The following is a 21,047-nucleotide window of genomic DNA, read 5'->3' as shown; positions in this document are numbered from 1 at the left end:
TGTCTCTCTCTCTCCCCATCTCTCTCTCCTGGTCTCTGTCTATCCTGTACTCTCTCTCTCTCTCCCTATCTCTCTCTTTCCCTGTCTCTCTGTCTTGGTCTCTTTCTATCCTGTACTCACTCTCTCTCTCTCACTCTCTCTCTCTCTCTCTCTCTCTCTTCCTCTCTCTCTTCCTCTCTCTCTACCTCAGAAGTGCACAACTCAGGCCCTCAAGTTTCTGAGTATTTTTGCTGTCTGCCTGTGTGTAAGTCAGTTTCTAGTTGATGTAAAAAGTATATATGAAATCAGCAGGACTGGGGCCCTTGAGGACTGGATCTGTGCCTAATAGATTCTTGTTTTTTCCATAGTTGGGAGGAAGCCGGGGCCGTCCTAGTACTTATGTCTATATAATCGTATTCTTCTGTGTTGAGAAAAATGTACCTTCTATGACTGTGATATGTGGTTGTCTCACCTAGCTATCTTAAGATGAATGCACTTACTGTAAGAACTGAACAAAATAATTAAATCATCATAATAATTTTATTGCGTTCATTGTAGGATTCAACTTTATTTTCAAGTAGATTCACCCAATATAAGTTTTTCATTTTCACATGAAGAGGGTAAAGTTGGGAATAATTTTACGAGCAAAATTCAATAATTGTCACTCCCTGACCATAGAGAGCCCTCTGGGTTCTCTATGGTGTATAGGTCAGAGTGTGACTAGGGGGGTTTCTAGCGTTTGTATTTCTATGTTGGTGGTTTGTATGGTTCCCAATTAGAGGCAGCTGGTAATCGTTGCCTCTGATTGGGGATCATATTTATGTAGCCCTTTTTCCCACCTGCGTTTGTGTGATATTGTTTTGTGTGATATTGTTTTGTGTGAGTGCATGCAGCACCACGTAGTTCACGTTCGTTGTAGGTTTTTTGTTTAAGTTTTCACTGCAAATAAAGATGTGGAACTCAACACACGCTGCGCCTTGGTCCGTCCATTATCACGACCGTGACAATAATCGTCACATCCCTACTTATGTGTTTGTTTGGCCTTAGAACGTTGCCTTCGGAGCAGCTCATAGGTCAGGCTTCTGACAGACATCAAGGACACTTCGCCCCCGACTGCCTTGGGCAGCGGCCATTTTGCGTCATCCTCATCATCGTCATCATGGTCGGCCTATTTTTAAAATGTAGAATCCAAGGCTATTCTTGGATTAGTCAAATGAAAAAATGAGATTTGTTTTTACATTGCCACGGGTTGTCATTGTGTTAGCATAACAGCACAAAATAAAATAATATGGGACAAAACATAATGTTCTTGTTGGGTTTTGAGAAAGGGAGAGTGATACTGAGTGTGTGTGTGTCTGTCTCTCTGTGTGTGTGCACCTCTTTGTGTGTGTGCGCACAGGTTTGCTTGTCTGTGTGTGTTGTTCTGCTTGTGTGTGCCCTGCTGTGTCGTGACTGCCCCCCCCCCCCCCTCCCCCTTTCTGCATAACCTCCAGTGTGGCCTGACCTTTGAGTTGGTCAGTGGAGAAGAGATTCTCATGGCTCACTCATGTCTCTGCCTGTCTCTCTGACTGCCTGTGTCTCTGACTGCCTGTGTCTCTGACTGCCTGTGTCTCTGACTGCCTGAGTCTCTGACTGCCTGTGTCTCTGACTGCCTGTCTCTCTGACTGCCTGTCTCTCTGACTATCTCTCTGCCTGCCTGCATGCTAGTCATGGGTGCTACTCATAGTATCACCATTGTATCCCTGAGAGACTGTTTGTGTGGGGAGGAGGTTTTCAAAGAGGTTAGACAGCATAACAAAGTGACTTTACCAGTGACAAGTGACAACATGTAGTATTTGTTGTAGTAACTGGCAATCCCAATTTTTTTGTCATTTAAGCCATTGCCGTCTGCGAGGGTGGTTGAATTATGCGAATTGTGCACCTGTCCACAGAGATGTATCGAAGGACATTCTCTACTTTTTTTGTCAGAAACTACAGTAATGCATTTGATGACATTATTAACCCTATCAGAAGAACCCAATAAATCTGACTGGCATGATTGTGTGTATTATAAGTCTTGGCACAGTGTGGTCTCTCCCTAGTGTGTTTTATTGAAACCATTTGTCAACCCTTATAGAAGACCATAGAGTCAAAGCATGATTTAAATTAACCACATGGGCTATAAAAATGAAGAGTCACACATTCTATCAATCAAATCAAATTTGATTAATCGCATACATATATTTTGCAGATTTTATCACAGTTGCAGCGAAAATGCTAATGTTTCTAGCTCCAACAGTGCAGTAATACCTAACAATACACACAAATCGAAATAAAGAAATTAAGAAATATCAGAATGAGATTCCAGTTGGTCAGACCAACGTTGAACAGTCTTTACATGGGTGCTTCATGTTTAAGTTTCTGCCTGTAGCCGTCCCGGAAGGGGGAGTAGCAATGGTCAAGAGTGCTGGATGAGCGAGGAGCTTTGGTTGCATTTTCCTCAGATTTCCTTTATTAAAGTCTACAGCTACAATAAATGTGGCCTCAGGATATGCGCTTTCCAGTTTGCACATAGTCAAGTTTAGTTCCTGGGTGCTGTGTCAGCTTGGGGCAGATATATCTTGGGAGGTAATGCGGTCGGCATTTGATGGTGAGATATTCCAGATCAGGAGAACTTGAGTTCCTGAACGTTACCACAATCACACCACGAGTAGTTAATCATGAAACATACTGTACACCTCCACCTTTCTTTTCCCCGGATAATAATTTTTTCCGGTCTGTGCGAAGGATGGAGAACCCGGCTGGCTGAATGGACGGGGACAGTATATCCGGAGAGAGACATAATTCCGTATGTTACAGTTCCTGATGTCTCTCTGGAAAGAGATCAGCGCCCTGAGCTCGTCTATTTCATTGTCCAGGGACTGAACGTTAGCAAGTAATATACTTGGAAGCGGTGGATGGTATTCGCACCTCCTGAGTCTGACTAGGAGCCATGGCCGCGGGAAGATGTTTTGGGTTAGGGCTGCTGTTGTCAATTTTTTTTTTTTTTTTTAATTTAGATTTATCAGGGGGTGCCGCAGCACCCCTAGCACCCTTACTTCCCGCGGCTATGCTAGGAGCCCACTCCTTATTCCTTTTCTCCGGCGGTGGCGTCAGGATGACTGGAATTGCCTCAGGGAGTTAAAAGAAAGGATCCAATTCAGTGAAATCTAATTTCTGGTCGAAATGCTGATGAGTGATCTAATATCCATAAGTTATTTTCGGCTCTAGGTAATAGGTAATAATAGGTAATAATGGTAGGTAATAATGCAAGAAACGTTCTGAGCAAATAATGTAAGAAATAACATACACAAACAAATCAAATATGCAAAATGGGATAGGCGCTGGAAACAGGGCGACCATGTCTGTCGTCGACATCATATATATATATATATATAAGCTCCCAGTAATATTGGGTAATTTGATTTATAGCATCTGCTCACAACCATTGCATGTTTCTATGTTGTAAATCTTAATATCGTGGGGTAGTAGAAGTGATGGTTGTGTTTGAAATGGGGTATTGGGGGAGGGCATTTTGAGGGCATTCAGCATTCATTCAGGGAGATGTGCCCCAGTACTGTCAAATCATATAAGCGTACAAATGCCACAATTAGGGCAATGTGCGTGTGTCTGTGTGCCATTGGGGGAAGGGGTGCACAAGAAGGGTTGATTAGGGTTATCTCAATCCCTGCATATTGTACAGCGCCTGAGCTTCATATCCCTTGAACAAATACAGCAGACAAACAACACAAGGTTACACATTTCTTTCATTCCTTTGTGTTTTGACCTTAATTCATGGAAACGGATCAAACTAAATATTTTATCAGTAGTCTGGAACCTCTGAAATGGGGGCAAGCTGCTCCGTTTCTACGAAGTGGTGAAAAAGAGGTCATTGTTTTCATCTAGGCTGCTATATTTAAGATGTGATCTTATTTAGTGGTGAGGCAGATAAGACAGTATTTTAGTTGTGAGTAGCAGTACTGAACATTCATTGATGGAGTTTGAAGATAAAAAAAGTGAGGAGTATGGGATAGAAAGAGAGATTAAGAACGGGATAGAGGCGGACAGAGATGACGAGAATAAATGTGAGATGGAGAGAGGGAGAGTTGAACAAAAGGAGGGAGGAATAATGGAAAATACACTGAGGAATGTGAGTCAGCATGGTGTAGATGGGTATAATAATTTAGCACACATCCTCCTCTTTAATTTCCTCTCCTCCTTCCTCGACCCTCCTCCCCCTCGTTTTCCTTTCCTCCTCCTTCTTCCCCTCTGTTCCTCCTTTCCTCTTCCTCCCCCCTTTACTTTGGTGAATTGATGGGAGTATGTCCCAGGCTGCTTGCAGTAATAAGAACTTATATGCATGACGTCCACATATTGATTTACTGGGGACGGATGCACGCTTGTCACAGTCAATCTGTTGCACTTCCCATTTACTTCTGATAGATAGTTAAGCTACCGGAAAAAATGATGAATCGGTAGAAAACACAGCCTGATATAATGTCACCAAGACCATTGGAAAGAGGAAGTATGTGCATAGTTGAATATTCCAACTATATAACTTTAAGTACAACTTTAAGTACAGACAGTTTCAATCTATGAGGCAAGACTTACAGCATACCTAAGACTGGAATTCCACCAGATCCAACATAGTAATATTTGGGGAATATTTTCTTATTCTGAAAGTGGAAGCATCAACTTGTGGGTCTAGTACTTGGCAGTAGTAATAGTAATTATAATTTTTTCCAGTAACAACACCATTCTGTGACTTTATTTGACCAAACTGTGCAAATACCACAATGCAGGTTCAGTTAAATCGACCCCAAAGACTCAGTAAGTTTGTGTGTTTGTTTTCAGGCCTGTTAGGTTGCCAGCGTTTCAGCAGCCCATCTCAAAACTACAGCACACTACTACTGGAGGAGGACAATGGGGTGCTATACGTGGGGGCCAGGGGGGCTCTCTATGCCCTGGACACCACCAACATCTCCACGCCTGGCAACCTCACGGTGAGTGCCGGGATGCTAATTTGCTAACGTTTAGATTGGCATTTAAGTTGTATTGTATTTGTAACTGGTTAGCTGATACAGCACATCATATCACATGACCGGTATGTTGCAATTTGCAAAACTAACCCTCTTTCACAAATCTTTTTCTCTTTCACAACTTTTAAACAGGACAGGCTAAAAATAGCCTTAAGGAGATTCAGTAAATCCTATTGTACGTTCATTTTCTTCAGTGTGGGCATTGGATTAAATGCATGGGGCAAGTTTACTCACGGGCCAACAGAATAGATTAAAACACAGTGTAGTTGATGGGAGTAACTGGAGTATTAAAATGGAGTAATAAAATTGAGTATTCACTGGAGTATTACAGTGGAGTATTCATTGGAATATTACATTTACATTTACATTTAAGTCATTTAGCAGACGCTCTTATCCAGAGCGACTTACAAAATGGTGCATTCACCTTATGATATCCAGTGGAACAACCACTTTACAATAGTGCATCTAAATATTTTAAGGGGGGGGGGGGTTAGAAGGATTACTTTATCCTATCCTAGGTATTCCTTAAAGAGGTGGGGTTTCAGGTGTCTCCGGAAGGTGGTGATTGACTCTGCTGTCCTGGCGTCGTGAGGGAGCTTGTTCCACCATTGGGGTGCCAGAGCAGCGAACAGTTTTGACTGGGCTGAGCGGGAACTGTGCTTCCTCAGAGGTAGGGGGGCCAGCAGGCCAGTGGTGGATGAACGCAGTGCCCTTGTTTGGGTGTAGGGCCTGATCAGAGCCTGAAGGTATGGAGGTGCCGTTCCCTTCACAGCTCCGTAGGCAATCACCATGGTCTTGTAGCGGATGCGAGCTTCAACTGGAAGCCAGTGGAGAGAGCGGAGGAGCGGGGTGACGTGAGAGAACTTGGGAAGGTTGAACACCAGACGGGCTGCGGCGTTCTGGATGAGTTGTAGGGGTTTAATGGCACAGGCAGGGAGCCCAGCCAACAGCGAGTTGCAGTAATCCAGACGGGAGATGACAAGTGCCTGGATTAGGACCTGCGCTGCTTCCTGTGTGAGGCAGGGTCGTACTCTGCGAATGTTGTGGAGCATGAACCTACAGGATCGGGTCACCGCCTTGATGTTAGTGGAGAACGACAGGGTGTTGTCCAGGATCACGCCAAGGTTCTTAGCACTCTGGGAGGAGGACACAAGGGAGTTGTCAACCGTGATGGCGAGATCATGGAACGGGCAGTCCTTCCCCGGGAGGAAGAGCAGCTCCGTCTTGCCGAGGTTCAGCTTGAGCTGGTGATCCGTCATCCACACTGATATGTCTGACAGACATGCAGAGATGCGATTCGCCGCCTGGTTATCAGATTTTAAATAGATATTAATCAGATATTAAAGAGCAGTATTCACTGGTATTTAAATGTTGGCATGTTACACTGTCCATCCTCCCACTACCTATTTGGGTGACATGAGAGGTCATTCTTCTCCCCCTTACAGATTGACTGGGAAGCTTCGGCCGAGCAGATGAAGCAGTGTCTCAACAAAGGAAAAGACAATCAGGTACAACCCATTGCATGTAGCTCACACCGCTCTGTCTGTCTGTCTGTCTGTCTGTCTGTCTGTCTGTCTGTCTGTCTGTCTGTCTGTCTGTCTGTCTGTCTGTCTGTCTGTCTGTCTGTCTGTCTGTCTGTCTGTCTGTCTGTCTGTCTGTCTGTCTGTCTGTCTGTCTGTCTGTCTGTCTCTGTATGGTCTGGTCTGGTCTGTCTCTGTATCTCTGTCTGTCTGTCTGTCTGTCTGTCTGTCTGTCTGTCTGTCTGTCTGTCTGTCTGTCTGTCTGTCTGTCTGGTCTGGTCTGGTCTGTATCTCTGTCTGTCTGTCTGTCTGTCTGTCTGTCTGTCTGTCTGTCTGTCTGTCTGTCTGTCTGTCTGTCTGTCTGTCTCTGTATGGTCTGGTCTGGTCTGTCTCTGTCTGTCTGTCTGTCTGTCTGTCTGTCTGTCTGTCTGTCTGTCTGTCTGTCTGTCTGTCTGTCTGTCTGTCTGTCTGTCTGTCTGTCTGTCTGTCTGTCTGTCTGTCTGTCTGGTCTGGTCTGGTCTGGTCTGTATCTCTGTCTGTCTGTCTGTCTGTCTGTCTGTCTGTCTGTCTGTCTGTCTGTCTGTCTGTCTGTCTGTCTGTCTGTCTGTCTGTCTGTCTGTCTGTCTGTCTGTATGTATGTCTGTCTGTCTGTCTGTCTGTCTGTCTGTCTGTCTGTCTGTCTGTCTGTCTGTCTGTCTGTCTGTCTGTCTGTCTGTCTGGTCTGGTCTGGTCTGTATCTCTCTCTCTTTCTCTCTCTCTTTCTCTCTCTCTCCTCATGAAATGGTATAACAATGATGTGCTGTTGTTATTATAATGTAATAATGTAGTCCTCATGCAGAAGGAGTCAAGTGAATGTGTTAGCCTGTGTCTCCAGGACTAGGTTGATGCTATGTAGGTGTATAACTGTCCTGCGTTGTCTCTCCTACAGACAGAGTGTTATAATCACATCCGCTTCCTACAGAGGTACAATGAGACTCACCTGTACGTCTGTGGCACGCACGCCTTCAGGCCCCTCTGTGCTTACATAGTAAGAGCTGTTATTCCTGTTACTGGAAACTTCCTTGTTTACATTCTGGCTGCCAACGTACTGCCATTAGCATGCTGTGTTATCTGTTTTGTTATGGTGGTGGTGTGATTTATATCCCGTGGTATAGTTATTGACCCTTTCTCTTCTGCTTCTTCTCTCTATCAGGATGTGGAGCGCTTCAGTTTCTCCTCTGGCTTCGAGGAGGGCAGGGACAGGTGTCCCTACGACCCAGCCAAGGGCTACACCAGCCTCCTTGTGGGTAAGAACCTTTATCTACTCCTTGGGGTGCACTATTTTGCCCTAACCAAGCAGTAAGAAGAAACTGAGAGACGCTCTTCGATCTCCTGTTCTCTCTCTCTGACCCCTCCATATCACTGTCTGTGGTCTGTCAGACGGTGAGATGTTCTCAGCGTCCCAGTATGAGTTCCGCAGCTCTCCGGACGTTCGTCGGAACTTCCCCTTCCCCACTCTGAGGACAGAGGAGGCCCCGACCAGGTGGCTGCTGGGTAAGGACAGATTATGGCCCATCCCTTATCTTATACGCATTGGTCACATTTTGTGGCTTGATCCCTACGGTTATGCAATTTTAGAATACCAATACCAAAACTGTCATTTTGATTCATAATACTACAGCTATACGGTACTAAGCAGACCTTAGGGTATTTTCAAATACACAGCCAAAAAAACAACTACTTCAAATAGACACATGGTTGTAAATACATGCCAATACTTTTCAATTTCCAAATACATTATGGCAATATTCAACTACTTGTGAAAATAATTAAAGAAACTTTGTCAAAATACACTATATATACAAAAGTATGTGGACACCCCTTCAAATCAGTGGATTCGGCTATTTCAGCCACATCCGTTGCTGACAGGTGTATAAAATAGAGCACACCGCCATGCAATCTCCATAGACAAACACATCACTGGAATGGCCTTACTGAAGAGCTCAGTGACTTTCAACATGGCACCATCATCGGATGCCACCTTTCCAACAAGTCAGTGTGTCAAATTTCTGCTCTGCTAGAGCTGCCCCGGTCAACTGTAAGTGCTGTTATTGTGAAGTGGAAACATCTAGGAGCAACAATGGCTCAGCCGCAAAGTAGTAGGCTACACAAGCTCACAGAGCAGAACCGCCAAGTGTTGAAGCGCGTAAAAATCGTCTGTCCTCGGTTGAAACACTCACAACCAAGAACTGTTCGTCGGGAGCTTCATGAAATGGGTTTCCATGGCCGAGCTGCCGCACACAAGCCTAAGATCACAATACGCAATGCCAAGCGTCGGCTGGAGTGTTGTAAAGATCGCCGCCAATGGACTCTGGAGCAGTGTAAACGCGTTCTCTGGAGTGACGAATCACGCTTCACCATCTGGCAATACGACGAACAAATCTGAGTTTGGCGGATGCCAGCAGAACGCTATCTGCCTGAATGCATACTGCCAACTGTAAAGTTTGGTAGAGGAGGAATAATGGTCTGGGGTTGTTTTTCATGTTTCGGACTAGGCCTCTTAGTTCCAGTGAAGGGAAATCTTAATGATACAGGATACAATGACATTCTAGACGATTCTGTGCTTCCAACTTTGTGGCAACAGTTTGGGGAAGGCCCGTTCCTGTTTCAGCATGACAATGCCCCGGTGCACAAAATGAGGTCCATACAGAAATAGTTTGTTGAGATTAGTGTGGAAGTCCATGACTGGCCTGCACAGAGCCCTGACCTCAACCCCATCAAACACTTTTGGGATGAATTGGAACGCCGACTGCAAGCCAGGCCTAATCGCCCAACATCAGTACCCGACCTCACCAATACTCTTGTGGCTGAATGGAAGCAAGTCCCTGCAGCAATGTTCCAACATCTAGTGGAAAGCCTTCCCAGAAGAGTGGAGGCTGTTATACCAGCAAAGGGGGGACCAACTCCATATTAATGCCCATGATTTTGGAATGAGATGTTCGACAAGCAGGGGTCCACATACTTTTGGTCATGTGGTGTAATTGTTTCTAAATGTATTTAAAAGTAATTCAAATACAGTAAATAGTATTTGAAACCAGGTCTGGTACGAAGTACTGGTCGAAAACATAGACCATTTAATATCCATTCCTTCATAATACAAGATCTTCCTTCACTTTAGCGATCTTGAATTTATACCCTGAGGTCATCCTTGCTTTCAGCCTACATTATCTCTATAGAAGTAGGTGGCATGGTAGCAGGTTGTCAATAACATGAATCTCTCCATAGTATGTGCTTTGTCCGAAGTTGGACAGAATATACACAGAATGATGGTGTGTTGTTATTGTGTGAGCAGAGGCGGACTTTGTGGGCTCGGTGCTGCTGAAGGAGAGTGTCAACAGCTTGCTGGGCGACGACGACAAGATCTACTTCTTTTTCACGGAGAGGAGCCAGGAGCAGATGGCCTACCCCAGCCAGACCAGGGTGGCACGGGTTGCCCGCGTCTGCAAGGTAGGCCTGGAGGGGGAAACGTGTTATGTCATTTGGGGTTGCTCTAGAGGACGAGCTCAATGGCTGGAATGGAATGAATAGATCAAACACAAGGAAACCAGCCATCACTATGAGTCTGTCCTCCGATTTCGCCCTCAACCAGCATTCTCCCGGAATAGCTTCCCTTCTCACCAAAACTCCAGGCCAAACCTGGAGGGTTGGCAACCTTATATTGAATTAATTTAATGTACTTCTTGTTTTCAGTTCTGAGGAGAGGAGTAGCGAGCTTGCTCTTGGAGTGGCCTGTGTTTTTCATTCACATTGTGCTCTCACCCACTGAGTGAACTTCAGGTTGATTATTGTTCCCTTTCACATCTTGGCTGCTTTCTGAAGGACTCCACAGTGTGCCACTGTTGCCAGGCAGGGTAGAAGCCCACCCAACCCCCGCTGCAATGGTAGACTCTCTTTCTCTCCCCACTTTCTCTCTCCTCTCGCTCGCTCCCTCCCCCCACTCGCTCCCTCCTACCTAATTTTACTGGAGATCAGACACTGTGTCAGACACTGTGCCCAGGAACCACTCCTGGAGATACAGAAAACGGTTGTTTCAACACTCCACCTCCTCTCTCTTTGGCTGTGCCTGGTGTAACTGTAATCTTCATGCTTGCAGTCCCCCTCTTTCAAAAATTCAGATTTCTGGGAATGGGGTCAAGTCTGCTGCCTGTGCCCACTTTGTGGTAGTGGTGGTGGTGGAGGGGTAGATTGTGATGGATCCAGCCATAACTGGGCCACAGCAGACCATGCAGATGTCAGTCTGGGGGGCGGGGCGGCGGGGGGGGGCCCGACTCGGCACAGTGGCAGTCACCCATGATGATGACAGTTGCAGCGGCGACAGATCCCCAGACACAGAATTCACATTAGTCGCTAGCCAGCGACAACTGGAGGATTGCCACTGGTCGGTCTGCTTCTCAGCCAATCCCCAACCTTCTTTTCATCGGCAACCCACATCTACGGTGTGCAATCTATTGCACAGCCATCCAGTTGCCAGATGTGGCATCCATGCTTGAGGCGGGCCTACTTGGCTATCAGCCTATATAGCTCTTAGCCATAGCCCCTACATGGCTTCTACCACTCGTTTTAGACCAGTGACAAGCACTAACAAACCTGAACCAAGGGCTTGGTTCGTTAATAGGTTGATCAGGTGTGCTACTGCTGGGCTAGAATGAAAATATGCACCACTTGGCACTGGTCCACTTCCTCCACAATTTATTTTCACACAGGCATATCCTCAGGGTGCTGTGCTGGGGTCCTTGTGTCTGTTAACAGAGATTATGAAGTGACAAGATGATTAGCCACGGAGCGTGTGCAATACAATTCACCTGACAGGCTGTCAGCAACATCACCACAACCAACATCATCACAACCCAAATATCTTTAGTCTTCTATACCGGCTGCTTGTGCCTAGATTTGGATGGCGGCCATCTTGTCTCTCTGCCCAGAGCTGGTTGCCAACTCTCACCAGGGGTCTAATTCACTAGGGAGAAGATTAACCTTTAGTGCTGGTGTATTTCTCTGCTTAATCTTCTCTTTTTTTTGCATTGAGAACAACGCTATTGTTCTCGATGGATCAGCCCTTTTTATGTATGAGTAATGTGTGCTGTTTTGTGTTTGTTTTGGTTACTTTGTTTACTGTGATTACAGTGTTTTGCGGCGGATAAAGTACTGAGGCTGGGTAGAGAGATGATAGAGGTCTATGAAAGACAGAAATGAAGAGCGATGGGTGTGTTAAAACCCCGCCATACAAAGAGGGGAGAAATCTCTGCTCTAAATGGGGTGTGCTAAATCACTCTATTCAGGCTTCTTCTCCTCCGAGCGCCTCCTCTGCTGCTGCTGCTGCTGCCCGAAATGCAATTGGAGTAAATGTGTTCAAGTAGGCACACTGTGAGCCTCAACTGAACACTCTCATTCAATGGTGCTCAGTGCTGCTTCTAGTGTGTGCGGTGGGGTTGTGAGTAAGTGTGTGTGTGCGTGCAGGGGGTGCGTGTGGGTCTGTGTGTCTGCCTCTGTGTGTGTGTATACAGTATGTGGATGAGTTTGTGGTATGTGTACGTATGATCATGAGTAAACCTGTGTGTGTGTGTGTGTGTGTGTGTGTGTTACTGTATGAGTGTGTATCTATGTGTGTGACTGATGTCCTGTCCATCTCTCCCTTTCTCCCCCCCTCCCTTCCAGGGTGACTGGGGCGGCCAGAGGACCTTGCAGAGGAAGTGGACGACCTTCCTGAAGGCTAGACTGGTGTGCTCCGTTCCTGACTACGAGCTCCACCTCAATGTGCTGCGTAGCGTCTTCGTACTGGAGGGCCCAGACGTACACAGCACCGTCTTCTACGGGATCTTTGGCCTGGAATGGTAAGAGGATGGAGCAATGGGATTTATTGTCTACCATACCACTACTGGATAATTGTCAACTGGCTTTATACTGTTGTGTAGTCATGCACTCACCACTTTGTATGCAGAGATGTGTGGTCTGTTGACAGTGTAAGTAGTTAGTAGTTTGTTGTGGTTATCGGATGGGAGATTGTAGGCTGATAGTGAATGATGGGGAGTGAGAGAGGCTGACATTGGGGCTGCAGGCTGCAGTAGGAGCATATCAATGACTCTGTCAGGCGAGGATAGAGTAGCAGGCAGCTGTGTGTGTGTGTGTGTGTGTGTGTGTGTGTGTGTGTGTGTGTGTGTGTGTGTGTGTGTGTGTGTGTGTGTGTTGTGTGTGTGTGTGTGTGTGTGTGTGTGTGTGTGTGTGTGTGTGTGTGTGTGTGTGTGTGTGTGTGTGTGTGTTCATATGCATCAAACGGTCACCACGGTTCTGAGAATCTGATGGTGTAAAAACAGACAAATATAGAATTATCTCCCTCTCCCTTACTCTGTCTCTCTCTCTCTCTGTCTCTCTCTCTGTCTCTCTCTCTCTTGTGAGTTACACCCATCACCATGTGTGTGACCTGAGTGAGTAAACGTGAGTAAGCCCTTGGGCAACACTGTATTACTCTGGGCAGACACCAGAAGAAGTCCTGGGTTGGTTGTGCGGGCTAAGGAGGACACACAATAGGCTTTACAGTGACTCACACAGGCTAATCCTACCTGCAGGCTAGGAGCATTTGGCAGTTATTTCACCTGGTTCCTATCTACTAGCACATACACAGGACAGAGCTACTCTTTCTTTCCTAGGTACTCCCCAACAGAGCCATGTCATGTGGCTTAGAGTGTGTGTTCCAAATTACACCTTACCTTGACCAGACTATTTGTCTCTAATGGAAATAAGGTACTGTAGGAAATCGGGTATCATTTTAGATGCGGTCATCCAGTCAGTCTTTTACCCAAGCGTGTAGTCCCAGGTAGTAAGACTGATGCCAACACAGTTGAGAATACATGACTCAACTGCACATTGAATAGGAATAAAGCATAAGCTTAGTGCTGATATACAGTAAGACAAGAGCTTACCCCTGTCAATGACGTGGTCCCAACTCCCCATATCCCTGTTGAAGACAAAGGGAAGGAGAGAACAAGGAAAAGATTACTGTTACCCAAAACCAAACCCCCACTTTCTTTCCCACTAGTGGTGGAAAAAATACTCAATTCTCATACTTGAGTGTGACTTTACATCACTGCTTCCATCACTGCTTCCCACCCACTACAGCTTTAAGTGAATTATCTACTAAAACCTTACCAAGTCTATTGACATTTTCTCTCTCGGTGAGTGGATCACTGATGTGTTTGAAATTCGTTTTGGGAGGCCGGTGGCAATTACTTTCCAAGAACAAGCTTCAATGTTTTATATAACGTTGAATTATTATTCTCTGACTTTTCTTCTGTGTCTTGGGGCATTTTTTTCTCTCTCAGGAAAAATATCAAGGTGTCTGCAGTGTGCCAGTACTCCTTCACAGATATTCAGAGGGCCTTCGAGGGGCCTTACATGGAGGTGCAGGATTCCAAATGGAGGGAATATAGAGGGAAGGTTCCGGTACCAAGACCTGGCTCGGTAAGTCTCTAGGAATACCCCTCAATCACCTATTCCTCCCTCTCTTCCTCCCCTTTCCCCCGTTTCTTACCACCTTGGATCAATCTCAATACTATCTACAGTGTCCTCCTTTCCTTGTCTTCTTTCCTTCATCTGGAGAGACTGAATAAGTGAAAGCAGTACTTAGACTTGGCTGTCACCTGACTAGTTCTTTAATATGCGGGTGTAAAAGAGGGAGCCCCTTAATGCTGTTGAGGTGAGCCCTTGTCTATTTCTGTCTCACTCACTCTCTTCTGATCTGTTTTGACTGCTCTCTCTTTCCCTCTCCCGCCTCTCTCTCGCTCACTGCCTTCCCTCCCTCCAGTGTATCACAAACATACACCGGTCCCAGGGCATCAACTCGTCCCGTGACCTCCCAGACAACGTGTTGACCTTTGCGAGGCGCCACCCCCTGATGTCTACACAGGTCCACCCCATAGGAGAGCGCCCCCTACTATTCAAGAGAAGTGTCAATTACGTCAAGATGGCCGCGCACCGGGTGGCAGCTCTGGACGGACACGTCTACACCGTGCTCTTCTTGGGAACTGGTGAGTCTGGCTAGACGTGTAATGCATAATACATCTTTTGTCTTGGATGAATGTTACATGAATGTTTATATGAGAGTTATATCAACGCTATATCATATGAATGTTATTTGAATGTTATATAAACGTTGGATGAACATTATACGTCTGTGTTTTTCCCTGCAGATGAGGGCTGGCTGCACAGGGCTGTAGAGGTCGGAGGCCAAACGCACATCATAGAGGAGCTGCAGCTTTTTGAGAACCCTCAGCCTGTAGACAGCATGGTCATCTCCCAGACACAGGTACTATACCTTGCTCATACATGCTAATAACACGTTTTAAAGCATTGTGCCTGCCAGTTATAAGTAAATTGTTACCAAATAGTCATGAAACATGAGCTCTCGTCCAACAGGGAAGTGTCTATGTGGGCTCCAACTCTGCAGTGCTCCAGGTCCCCTTGTCCTCCTGCCAGCGCTACACGTCCTGTTTCGACTGTGTGTTTGCCCGGGACCCCTACTGTGGCTGGGACGGGGCGCTGTGTGTGGAAATATCCTCACGCACAAACAGGTGAGGGCAGGCACACACACACACACACACACACACACACACACACACACACACACACACACACACACACACACACTAGTGGGATACCAGTGAGTGAGGCTGGGGACTGTTTTGTGTCTGGAATCATTTACTCTGCATGAGTGAGCGTCAGACATTTTAATCTTCATTACTGCTGCAGACACATCAGACTCTTCTGTGGTTTTCCTGTGGATTTGTTTATGTGCTTTGAGCATTGCATTAGTTTGAGAGAGTTTCATTCCAAATAAAAGAAACCTTGCAGATCAACTGCTATCATATTTTAATTGGCTTTGCTTAGATCTTTTTTTTTGTTTACTTTCTTTTATTGACTTTAACTGAACGTACCGTGAGGTACCTCTATAAAATGGGTGGATTGTTTGATTACTTAAATACACAACCCAACATCCTATTTTATGTGTACTTCAATGAGTAATATGTAATGACTCCTGTTCAAATGCAATACCGTTTCTGTATTCCTACTTTGTCTGTGTGTACAGTATGTGTGGGTGCCCACTGCCCTGGAAGCATAAATGAGAACTAACATTCTTCTGGCTCCTATTCAGCTCCAATCTAACCCAGGATATACAGAAAGGCAACAGAGGCTGTGACAACAGCACAGGAGCTGGTATGTACTGAGCACTCACACACACACACACACACACACACACACACACACACACACACACACACACACACACACACACACACACACACACACACACACACACACACACACACACACCCAAGTTCTATTTTAAGGGATATCACAGCATTAATATATTCCGACATGTGGCTCTTTTGCCCGCAAACCCAAACCATTTAAAGGCCATTAAGGGATTTCATTAGGTGTGCAGCGCTGTTACTACTCCCCCGGGCTGCTCCACTCACTTTAATCAGTTCCTCTTACATTAAATTAGAGGTCAGATGATCGAGCTGTCTGCATTGCGGGGTTCTGTCCGCTTTCAGAAGCTTACTACGAATAAAGATGAGAAGTGACACTGAAAGGTTAAGATGTCCTGTTAGCTCTGCATTGATAATATGACCTGTCATTTCTTTACATCTGTTTCTGTATCTGCATCTCTCTCTCTCTCTCTCTCTCTCTCTCTCTCTCTCTCTCTCTCTCTCTCTCTCTCTCTCTCTCTCTCTCTCTCTCTCTCTCTCTCTCTCTCTCTCTCTCTCTCTCTCTCTCTCTCTCTCTCTCTCTCTCTCTCTCTCTCTCTCTCTCTCTCTCTCTCTCTCTCTCTCTCTCTCTCTCTCTCTCTCTCTCTCTCTCTCTCTCTCTCTCTCTCTCTCTCTCTCAGTAGTCCACCGCAGGCGTACAGTGATGTCTGGGGACGACGTCCTCCTCCAGTGCGAACTGCGCTCCAACCTGGCCACGCCGCACTGGACCCTGGATGGGCACGAGCTCCAGGGCTATGACCTCGACTCGGGCCACCGCGTGGGCACCGATGGCCTGCTCCTCATAGGCGCCCGGGCCGACCAGAGTGGAGACTACCACTGCTACGCCGTGGAGAACGACGTGTGGGTGCCAGTGAGGCTGTACACGGTGAAGGTGCACCCTGACCTGCCCTTCCCTGTGGAGCCAACAGTCACAACGAACACTTTATCAACCACCGCCACTACCACCCCACCAAGCCCTTCTCTTACCCCCAGCAGCCCCACCGAGCAGCCCCCGCCCTCCCCACCTGCTCCCCTCCCCTTTGGACCTGAGTTCCAGACCTACAGGCACATGGAGGCCATGTATATCTCCCTGGTGGCTGTGCTGGGCGGACTGTGCCTGGTGCTGACCATAGTGTTGCTCTACGTCAGCTTCTGCAATCGAGTGCCCTACCAGGGCCGCAAGTACTCCCAGGAGGGGCTGTCCGAGTCAGGGGCCGCAGCCGAGAGGAAGAAGAGCTCCCATTCCCATCTGGAGCTCAAGACCATGTCCATCCACTGCAACGGCAAGCGCGGACGCCGCTCCCTGTCGGCTTCTAACGTGGACGACGTGGGCGACGGCTTCCTTCAGATTGTGCCCGGGGGAGGGTCTCCGGGGAAGTCGCCGCCCCCTCCCGCCCCGCCTCTCCCAATGCCGCCGCCCCTGCCCTCCTCGGCGTACGCATCGTCAGAGTACGCCAATGGGATGTCGGCGACGTTGCCCAGTGTCCTTCGCAAGATGAACGGCAACAGTTACGTGCTGCTGAGGCAGACAGCGGACCCCGAGGGGAGCACATCTCCCCTCTACCACTCGTTCACCGAAGAGCTCAACCGCATCCTAGAGAAGAGGAAGCACACACAAATGGACCCCCAGCTGCCAGACGAGAGCTCTGTCTAGCCCCCCCCCCTCACTTTCCCATTGATCTGTTTATTGGTTTAACCCAACTATCCCAGAGCGCCCCAAGAGGCAGGGAGGTCGAACTTTTGTATTATACTGCTGCTGTTTACCCAGTGTCAAAGCAACCTGTGGGAGTATCCATACCTAAAACTCAATGTGCAACTTCCCGTGACTCGAGACAAGTGGCCCACGTAATTCCACTACTGAACATTGGAGTAAAGAGGACTTTCTGACTTTTACCAAACTGGAGCAGTCATTGATATAGTCATGGTAACCATTTTGGACACACATTGTACTATTACATGAACCCTTTGATTGACTTTGAAGGACTTAAGGTCACATACATGATACATACACAAGTTAGTTACAATCCTACCTCAGATCCTTACCCTATTGGGGAAGTATGGTCAGTGCGGTGGTGTATCGTCGGACACGGGACGATGAGAGCCCAGGTCATATGACCAATGACCATGAAGTGAGATGGTGATGAACGTAAGACTGTGAGGAACTACCAAATCCTGTATGAACATTATAGACCATCGTCTAAACTATTGGGTTTGGAGAACAATGGGTACGGTAGTTTAGTGCCATACACGTCTAAGACGGCTCTTATTGACCCAGGCCTACAGAATTTCATATGAGAGCAAATATATTTGGACAAATAATACATTTCAGTCATAACTTAATATCACACACTTATCTTCGTTTTCTTTTGTGCTTATGTAAATAGAAATAATATCGCCGTAGCAGCCATCAGTAGCAACCTGTTGAAATAATGCCAGTTTAAATGGTTGCACCGAAACCACATTGAAATGGAACTTTTTAGCATCTTTGTGTTGTTAGCGTCGGACTGTGTCAAAGGGGGAAAACAGCAGGTGGGATGAAGACAATCGTTAATGACTGATCTCTGGTCAGATTGATCAGAGAAACTGAGTGATGATGATGATGATGGATCTGATTGCCAGAGATGTGTGAGCCCAACAGGAGTCCAGAAGGCAAAGGTAAGACTGAGAGAAAGCTGTGCCCTGCATGTGTTGTTGAAATACTTCTCAATTACTATGAACATGTACATTGTCACTGTCATTTGAAACTTTTTTTCAAAGTCAAAGTCCACCACCACCAAACATCAGCTTTCACGTTCCTCTCCATAAAAGATGAAGGCGATTGTGGCAGACATATTGATGTACACAGTTTAGCAGATGTTACAGCGGGTGCAGTGAAACGCTTGTGTTACTAGCTCCTAACGGTGCAGTACAAATATCAAACAATTAAAAACTAGAAACGAATGTCTGAACGAATCCAGATAACAATCTCAAATAACACTGTATCGGTAATCCAAATGCAATCTATTCGTATGTACAGAGCTTTCAGAAGCTATTCATACCCCTTGACTTATTCCACATGTTTGTGTTACAGCCTGAATTCAAAATGGATTAAATATATATTTTTCTCACCAATCTACACACAATACCCCATAATCACAAAGTGAAAACATGTTATTACAAATTTATACAAATGTATTAAAAATGTAATTCAGAAATAGCTTATTTACATTAAAATTCACACCCCTGAGTCAATACATGTTATAATCACAGTTGGCAGCGATTACAGCTGTGGTCTTTCTGGGTACGTCTCTAAGAGCTTTCCACACCTGGATTGTACAATATGTGTCCATTATTCTTTTTACAATTCTTCAAGCTCTGTCAAATTGGTTGTTGATCATTGCTAGACAGGCATAGATTAGTCTTGCCATAGATTTTCAAGCTGATTTATGTCAAAAACGGTAACTAGGCCACTCAGGAATATTCAATCTCATCTTGGTAAGAAACTCCAGTGTATATTTGGCCTTGTGTTTTAGGTTATTTTCCTGCTGAAAGGTGAATTTGTCTCCCAGTGTCTGTTGGAAAGCAGACTGAACCAGGTTTTCCTCTAAGATTTTGCCTGTGCTTATAGCTCTATTCCATTTATTTTTATTTTAAAAAACTCCCTAGTCCTTGCCGATGACAAGCATACTCATAACATGATGCAGCCACCACCATGCTTGAAAATATGAAGTGTGGTACTCAGTGATGTGTTGTGTTGGATTTGCCCCAAACATAACACTTTGTATTCAGGACATAAAGTTAATTTCTTTGCCACATTTTTTGCAGTTTTACTTTAGTGCCTTTTTGCAAACAGAATGCATGTTTTGGACTATTGTTATTCTGTACAGGCTTCCTTCTTTTCACTCTGTCATTTAGGTTAATATTATGGAGTACCTACAATGTTGATCCATTTTCAGTTTTCTCCTATCAGAGCCATTCAACTCTGTAACTGTTTTAAAGTCACCATTGAAATTCACTGCTCGACTGAGGGACCTTACAGATAATTCTATGTGTGGGGTTCATCCATGAGGTAGTCATTAAAAAATCATGTTAAACACTATTATTGCACACCGAGTGAGTCCATGGAACTTATGTGACTTGTTAAACACATTTTTACTCCTGAACTTATTTAGGCTGGCCATAACAAAGGGGTTGAATACTTATTGACTCAACACATTTCAGTTTTTCATTTTTGATTCATTTGTATATATGTCTAAAAACATAGTTACACTTTGACATTATGGGATATTATGTGTAGGCCAGCGACACAAAATCTTAATGTAATCAAATTTAAATTCAGGCTGTAACACAACAAAATGTGGAAAAAGTAAAGGAGTGTGAATACTTTCTGAAGGCTCTGTACACCAAAAAGGACTACTAAGAATGATATATACAGTAGTAGATGTAGTAAAATGAGTTATGTGAAGAATACAGTATATGGATACACAAGGTGAAAAACAGTATAAAAGAAACAGTCCAGTCCAGATTCCAGCCCAGTTTGCTGTTGGTGCTATGTGTCCTTTGCTGTCCCAAGCTGGTGGCCACAGGCCAGATGAGCTATAGGACCTTCGCACAAAAAAAGACCTGCGTCATTGTTACTTAACCCGCAACGCTCTCTCAATGTTTACGTGACATCAGTGTCAACGCAAAAACAACGTATGACGCTAGCGACGACCTACTCCACTGCTTCATTTCCCTGAGAGTCCACTCTGACCAAAGCAAGTAGTGGCTGTGTCTGAAATTGTATCCTTCTCTATAAAGTGCACTACTTTTAGTGCACTATAGGGAATATATAAGGCTCTGGCCAAAAGTAGTGCACTATATAGGGAATATGGTGCCATATGGTGGAATATGCATCCAGCATAGGAACAAGATCACAAACAGCCAGTCAGTCGGGAATCTCTAAACATGTCAATCCTTGCCGTGTTAAATAAAGGCCTTTCCTCATCACAGTAAAGTGTGGAATCAGCTCTTGCCCGGCTGCAGCTCGCAGCACAGTGCGCCGGTTTGTGTATCTGTTACTGCATTGCTGACAGTAACAGCGGTGCTTGGCATCGCTCATGGGCTGGACTCCATAGAGACACCAAGTGAAGGCTTGTCCTTTTTTGTGTGGATTCTATGGAAGGCGGCCGAGCGGCACAGGGAAACATTTGACCTGTGTGTCCTGGACATTGATGAAGTGAGCTGATAGA

The 21,047-nt window shown here is 45.7% G+C and overlaps 1 protein-coding gene across 3 annotated transcripts in view; it reads left to right on the top strand.

Annotated features, from left to right (window-relative positions):
- The window catches only part of sema4gb (sema domain, immunoglobulin domain (Ig), transmembrane domain (TM) and short cytoplasmic domain, (semaphorin) 4Gb), a 39,846-nt gene that overhangs the window by 13,719 nt on the left and 5,080 nt on the right, over positions 1 to 21,047 (top strand). Inside the window, exons 3-15 of one of the 3 annotated variants that reach the window (XR_014381649.1) lie at positions 4,852 to 5,000; positions 6,482 to 6,544; positions 7,485 to 7,583; positions 7,749 to 7,842; positions 7,976 to 8,089; positions 9,888 to 10,042; positions 12,251 to 12,426; positions 13,912 to 14,050; positions 14,394 to 14,616; positions 14,779 to 14,894; positions 15,005 to 15,159; positions 15,741 to 15,802; positions 16,482 to 18,492. Coding sequence is in view for 1 of the 3 variants with exons in the window: in XM_014159034.3 (XP_014014509.1) it covers positions 4,852 to 5,000; positions 6,482 to 6,544; positions 7,485 to 7,583; positions 7,749 to 7,842; positions 7,976 to 8,089; positions 9,888 to 10,042; positions 12,251 to 12,426; positions 13,912 to 14,050; positions 14,394 to 14,616; positions 14,779 to 14,894; positions 15,005 to 15,159; positions 15,741 to 15,802; positions 16,479 to 17,491 (2,558 nt within the window). In the remaining 2 variants the exon portion in view is untranslated. Of the gene's footprint in view, positions 1 to 4,851; positions 5,001 to 6,481; positions 6,545 to 7,484; positions 7,584 to 7,748; positions 7,843 to 7,975; positions 8,090 to 9,887; positions 10,043 to 12,250; positions 12,427 to 13,911; positions 14,051 to 14,393; positions 14,617 to 14,778; positions 14,895 to 15,004; positions 15,160 to 15,740; positions 15,803 to 16,478; positions 19,916 to 21,047 lie in introns of those variants that run through there. The other 2 variants (XR_014381648.1, XM_014159034.3) reach the window with 2 other exon arrangements.

The sequence above is a fragment of the Salmo salar genome, chromosome 19 (genome assembly GCF_965601325.2).
Source record: "Salmo salar chromosome 19, fSalSal1, whole genome shotgun sequence".
Classification (NCBI taxonomy): domain Eukaryota; kingdom Metazoa; phylum Chordata; class Actinopteri; order Salmoniformes; family Salmonidae; genus Salmo; species Salmo salar.
Note: the sequence above shows the minus strand (reverse complement) of the source record. Positions and strands in the feature narration are given on the sequence as shown.